This window comes from Musa acuminata, chromosome BXJ1-6, assembly GCF_036884655.1.
Source record: "Musa acuminata AAA Group cultivar baxijiao chromosome BXJ1-6, Cavendish_Baxijiao_AAA, whole genome shotgun sequence".
In the NCBI taxonomy this organism is placed as follows: domain Eukaryota; kingdom Viridiplantae; phylum Streptophyta; class Magnoliopsida; order Zingiberales; family Musaceae; genus Musa; species Musa acuminata.
The window spans coordinates 37,387,210-37,393,857 of NC_088332.1; the positions used below are offsets into that span (position 1 = coordinate 37,387,210).

General features: G+C 34.8%; 1 protein-coding gene across 1 annotated transcript in view; it reads left to right on the plus strand.

Moving 5' to 3' along the window:
- The window catches only part of LOC135676807 (xanthine dehydrogenase-like), a 32,201-nt gene extending 25,825 nt beyond the window's left edge, over positions 1-6,376 (plus strand). The window contains exons 13-14 of the mRNA XM_065188396.1: positions 1,919-2,092; positions 5,986-6,376. Coding sequence (XP_065044468.1) covers positions 1,919-2,092; positions 5,986-6,228 — 417 coding nt within the window. The 3' untranslated portion in view covers positions 6,229-6,376. The remainder of the gene's footprint in view (positions 1-1,918; positions 2,093-5,985) is intronic.
- Positions 6,377-6,648: the final 272 nt, after the last annotated feature.

A 6,648-nucleotide genomic window follows, 5' to 3' on the forward strand; every position in this document is an offset into this window, starting at 1 on the left:
AAAAAAAAAAAAAAAAAACAGGAGTTAGTTTTTAGTGGCGTGTCAGGATCCAAGCAAATTGACATGACAGCCTGAAATTTATGTTACTCTGCACAAACTAACATTAAAGTAAATAACCATCATTACACCCTCATACCAGCATGAATTCTCATATCAGTGCATGTTGGAACACTACTGCATGCCAGACACTCATTGGAACTCATCAAGTTGAAAGCGTGCTAAAAATGCTCTCGATCTCATTAGCTCAAATGGTAAGAGATGAAATGGCTGAAGTATTGTAAGAGAACAGAGGAGATAATAAAAACGCACATTTTCACTATCCTTTTTCTTCTAAACAAATGAAGGAACATTCTTGTAGTTGACCTCTTTTTCTTTATTGAAGAATAGAACTCCTATCTTTTTCTCAATTTTGTTATATGGATCTACACTACTGACAATAAGGACAGATGAAATAATGTGTAGTGTTGTAGAGGCATACCTTTTAGGTTAACAGGTCTTTTCAAAAGGCTCATGAGATGAATGCCTAAGGCATGCCCTGGTGAAGCCTGTTAATCTCGACTGATGTGAATCTCTAGATCTATATCATATCTGCTAGGCAAGCCTTTGATAATGCTATTTTCACCATTATCATTATATATTTAGTCAACTGAACTGTGTGTTTATTGTTTGCTTTGCAGTTAATATTTTTGATAACTTCCTATAGATGCTGGCTAATTTGCAACATGTGGCATCTTGATGCCAATATGTTGTGGCTGTTGTTTAAAACCTTGACCAGTTATTCTCTTCCCTTTGTCAAGGTTAATTTGTTCCTTGCATCACATGGATCTAGTTATTAGAATGAGTATAAAGTTATAGAATAAACATGTGCTACACTTTAAATGTGTGTTGGATCTTCCGAAGAGGCTCATGGAATGAGCACCGAAGACTTCATAGTAAATCTGTGTGTAACCAAGGCGAGTTCCAAAATCAAGTGTCATTCCAACATGCAACCAGGCAGGCATACCTTAGATAAAACTGGAGGCAATGGTATACTAACAGGCTTTATCTTGGTAGCAGATGCCATCACCCTGTGAACTTTGTGAGCCAAATAATATCAAACAAGCAGGTAGTACAGATCAAGGATAAGGAAGGAAAATGATTTAAAGTAGTTTAGAGCCTTTAAACACATTCTATGGTTAACATGTTTTATGTTGGGAGTTTTAAGCTCAAATTTTGGAGGTGAAAGAAGAGGATCATTTGAGATGTCCAAAATCCAAATGGACATGAGCAGGCAAAACAAAAAATCTCTCTTCGTAATGGACAATAATCTAGTTTGAGCTGATCTGAGAAAAAGAAACCTAAGTACCCAATAGTGTGGGCATAAACCGAAGTACCTTTTTACTAACCATGGTATAGCTTGTTTGTGTCACATTTAATAGGCTTGTAACTTCTGTTTGTTGTTTATGTCATATCCAACTTAACTTAACTTTCTTTGGATGTTATTTTTGTTGTCCCCCTTCCACAAAGAAAATAAAAGTAAATAAATAACTAAAACTTCATAGTTGTTTGAAATTGTTTTGTTTTTAATTTGCATTAGATTATAACTTGCCCATGATATATATCTTGTGGCTATTGGCAAAATGGTAATGTAACAGTGTAACTTAAAATTATGTTTGATTTTGTTCATAAAAAAATACATCTGCATAATTATGTTATTCTTTTGAATGTTTATGTCTGGGGCATTTATTTCATTATTCATTTTTGCCATTTTATGGGATAGTCATGTCCATAATGAAGATAAAGAAAAAAAGATAAAGAAAGGCATATTAGTTTACTTGCAGATACCTTTTCAGGATTTCTTCACTTATGTGTTCTTTTCTCACATTATTTTTCCTAATATTTTACCACCTTCACCTTTTCCCTTCAATGTGGTTTACAGATTGAGGGAGCTTTTGTTCAAGGTTTGGGTTGGATAGCACTTGAAGAGCTAAAATGGGGAGATGCAGATCACAAGTGGATTAGACCAGGCCACTTGTATACTTCTGGACCTGGAACTTACAAAATCCCTACTGCAAATGATATCCCAGTAAAATTCAAGGTTTCACTTTTGAAGGTACTACAAATTTATTAAATTTTTTTGTCATCATTTTTTTCTCGAAAATTCAACATTTCACCGTTAAGGTATTATTATAAGCTTATTTTAGATGCTTTTCAAGGTTTTTTATATTTCCAGGATCCTGATCATGCTAAAATCTGTAGCTAACATGTTAAATGATATCTCTCAATAGATGTCAAACTATTAGGTTATCTAGAAATTTGTAGAACTTTAACAGTATAGACATGAATGGATAAGCATTTGTCAAATGTCAAACATTCAGGTAATGAAAATTGACATACTACCTACCACAAGCTTTATGATGTAAGAGATTTTAATTCTGTTTAACTTATTAGGCTAATATGTGCAATAATAGTTAAAAAACATAAAAACTTGACTTGAAACTCAATCAAGTTAATTTGAAGATTCGGTTAAGTTTCCAGCCAGTCCTGAATTTAGCTGCATTTGGATGAATACATCATAGTTAGCAGAGTCATGATGTGTCAATGAGCTTTTGAATCTCTTCACCAGAATTAGCTGTATCTGTTTCTTGGATCACCTGGACAGTTTAGCTTGAGAGTTAATCTCAGTTGATCCTTTCTGTTACCTATTTCTGTTACTGAACTTCAGGGATCCTGCTAGTCTTATCAAATAGTCAAAGATTCATGTGGATGTCTTTTTCCCTCTTAAAACTGAAATTGTGAGTTAGTCAGAGAACATTGATCTGATGCTCCTGTTTTATTGGTGGTGACCTCATTTGAAGTATAAATCACATCCTTTTTGAACAAGACAATAGAAGACAATGAGTTATTCTTTTCTCACTTTTGTTTGGATACAGGATGAAGTACATATAGTCAAACAAGAGAAAAGAAAGAAAGGAAAAGCTACCTAAATAAATCTAAGTGCTAATCTAGGAAATATACAACTAAAAAATGTACACAAAAAAGGTAATACAACTAGGAATAAATCAGCAATCATATCCTAGTCTATCACTTCAAATAAGGTAGCATACCTATGTTAAGAATCAAATCATAGCAGATCTTGACATATCAAATCAAGTCACAGCAGATTTGACAGATGTCAACACTTCCCCTCAAGCTGGTTTGAACATTTTTAACATCCCCAACTTGTTATTTAAGTGATCAAATTGCTGCTTTTGAAGCCCCTTTGTGAAATATCTGTAGCTTGTTGCTTGGTAGGGACAAATGGAATACATAACAATCTGTCATCCAACTTCTCCTTAATAAAACACCAATCGACCTCAATTTGCTTTGTTCTATCATGATGTACTGGGTTGTGAGAGATGCTAATTGCTATATTATTATCTGAATAAAACTTCATTGGTTGGTTCCAAGAAATTATTAACTCATTTAGAAGTTTTTATCCCAAGGAGTTCACATATTCCTTGTGTGATAGCTAAAAATTCAGACTCGGCACTACTTCTAGTCACTACATTCTGTTTTTTACTCCTCCGTCACCAAATTTCCCCCTACGAAGGTACAATATCCAAATGTAGATCTTTTATCATTTATACTGTCAGCCCAATCAGCATGTGTATGCTTTAACATATACATTGTCCTTGTTCTTAAATATCAACCCTTTGCTTGGAGCTCATTTGAGATATTGAAAAATTCTAACAACAGACCTCACATGTCCTCAATTAGTTGAGTGCATAAACTAACTTACAACACCAACAGCGAAGGCAATGTCTAGTCTAGTATGTGACAAATAAATTAATTTTCCGACTAGGCATTGATATTGTCCCTTATCCACCTCACTAGTGTTTGCACTTAGCTTGTGGTTGGGATCAATAGGTGTTTCAAATGGCTTGCAACCTCATATCGGTTTTCATAAGCAAATCCAGTGTATATTTCTTTTGTGATAGTCAGATCCCCTCCATTCTAGCCGCCTCCATACCCAAGAAGTATTTTAATGATCCAAGATCTTTGATTCCAAACTCCTTGGTTGGGGAGGTTTTTGATTTCTTTTGTTCTACACGGTCATCACCTGTCAATATAATGTCATCTACATACACAATGTGTATTGAGACCTTTCCACTACTAGCATGCTTATAAAATATAGTGTAATCTCCTTGCCTTTGTCAATATTTATATCTTTATGTCTTTAGTAAATTTGTCAAACCATGCTCTAGGAGACTATTTTAATCCACAGGGTAACCTCTATAGCTTGCATACTTTGTTAGACCCTAATGTTCCTTCAAAACTAGGAGGTAGATCCATGTAGTCTTCATCTTCTAGTTTGCCATTAAGGCATTCTTCACATCTGACTGTTGTAGAGGCCAGTCAAAAATTATTGTAAGAGACAATAGGATTCAAACACTGTTCATCTTTACCATGGGTGCAAAAGTCTCTTGATAATTCTATCCCAAAAGTTTGAGTGTATCCTTTAACCACTAGCCTTGATTTGTATCTCTCAATTGACTAGTCAGCTTTGTATTTCACTGTGAACATACATTTACAACCAATAGGTCTCTTTCCTTTAGATAAATTTATCAATTCCCAAGTGTCATTCTTCTCCAATGCCCTCATCTCCTTGAACTCATCCTTTTTACACTAAGGTGCAACTAAAGCTTCATGTATATACTTAGGAATATTTGCTTTTGACAAGTTAGAATCAAATGATCTGAAAGAGGACAATCTATGATATGACACAAAATTAGAAATAGGATGAATAGTACATGACCTTGTTCCTATTCTAAGAGCAATAGGAACATCAAGATCTTGAAACTCATAGGGTACTAGGCATAAAGAATGGTCTGAAGTCCTTGAAGTTTCATAATCAAATGCACTTGGAGCTGACTCTTGGCAGGCATTGTGTGGTTGTTGCCCCAAACCATATCGGTTCTGCCTCCTTGTATAAACATGTAGCTCTGATTGCTGTTATCAGTCACTGAGTCTCCCACTACATCAGATTTTTCATGTTCTGGCACAATAGATTGAGGTTGTAACATTAGATTGATAGTACAAGAAATAGGTTGTGGCTGAGAAGGTAGATTTGTGAGAGGAATGAATTCAAAAGGTGAATTTTGAGGAGATGTACCTGTGATGGGAATGAATTCAGAAGGAGAATTTACAGGTTGGGTTATAATAGTTTTCCAAAACTTCTCTCCCATATTATTCTTCCCCTGAAGAGAAGTTTGGGAGAAATAAGATTAATTTTGAAAAAAGATGACATCCATACTTACATAGAACTGTTTTGTAGGAGGATCAAAGTATTTATAATTATATCACTTCTGAGTTAGTGAGAAGCTTAAGAAAACATATTTTTATGCTTGCAAATCAAGTTTGGTGCGGCTATGACTATGTATATGAACAAATGCTACACAACCAAATACCTTTGAAGTCAAATTACTAAATATTCTAGTTTGTGGATAGGTTTGCAGGAGAATGTTTAGGGATTTTTTAAAATTATGTACTTGGGTTGGTATTTATTTTGATTAAATAAGATGCAGTTAGGATAGCTTCTCCCCAAAAAATATTTTGGAACTCTCGTAGTAAACATAACGCCCAAGCTACCTCTAATAAATGATGGTTTTTCCTTACAACAATTTTATTTTATTGGGGTGATCTTTATAGCCTCATTCACATATTTGAACTTCCTTTTACTCATTAGAGGGATCTTTATAGATCGAGACCACTCCATAAACGATCTTCCATTTTTGTTTTTCTGCCATCTGTAGTATACAGCAGATTACTTTCTTTCCCTTGGCCTTCAGTGTGGAGAGTCCTATCTAATGACTCTTCTTGTTTCCAACTATATTTGAAACTCCTAAGTTTGTTTCTAATATTCCTAAACCTGCCCACACTCATACTTTCACAAATCAAAGACTATGTTAGTCTTCTTAAAACTCATACTTTCACGGTTTGGAGCCAACATTTTTCTCTTTGCAGGGTGTTCAAAATCCTAAAGCAATCCACTCTTCAAAAGCCGTTGGGGAGCCACCATTTTTCCTTGCATCTGCAGTATTATTTGCCATCAAAGATGCCGTCGTAGCCGCTAGAGCAGAAGAAGGATATCATGATTGGTTCCCACTCGATAATCCAGCTACCCCTGAGAGGATCAGAATGGCTTGCATCGATGATTTCACCAAACAAGTTGCGAGTCATAATTTCCATCCGAAACTCAGTGTGTAATCTCCTTCATGTTTTCTATAATAAATTGTTGTGATCATAATAAAAAAAATGTCAGATGAGAAAGCATGAAGGTGATATAAACTATGTGCTATATTTCTGTACTGCAAAATTGACACGAGAAATGGCAATAAAGTGCAGTTCCATGTCAGTGTTGAAGTTTTATTGTGTATGATTTTTGTACTGTGCCATGCTTACATAATTCAATGACCCAAAGCTTGTTAAATATAGGATGATAAGCATATGTTTCCCTTTTAAGTGCTGAAATTTCATGACACTCTACCAAAAGCTGCAGATATCAATTACCAAAACTCTACTTGTGCAAAAGTATATGTTGATTAAGCCCTCTCTCACTGGAATGACTAAACATGTCCCTTTATAATATCATGTCAATATACTATATCCTAGTTCCAATATCAGCCT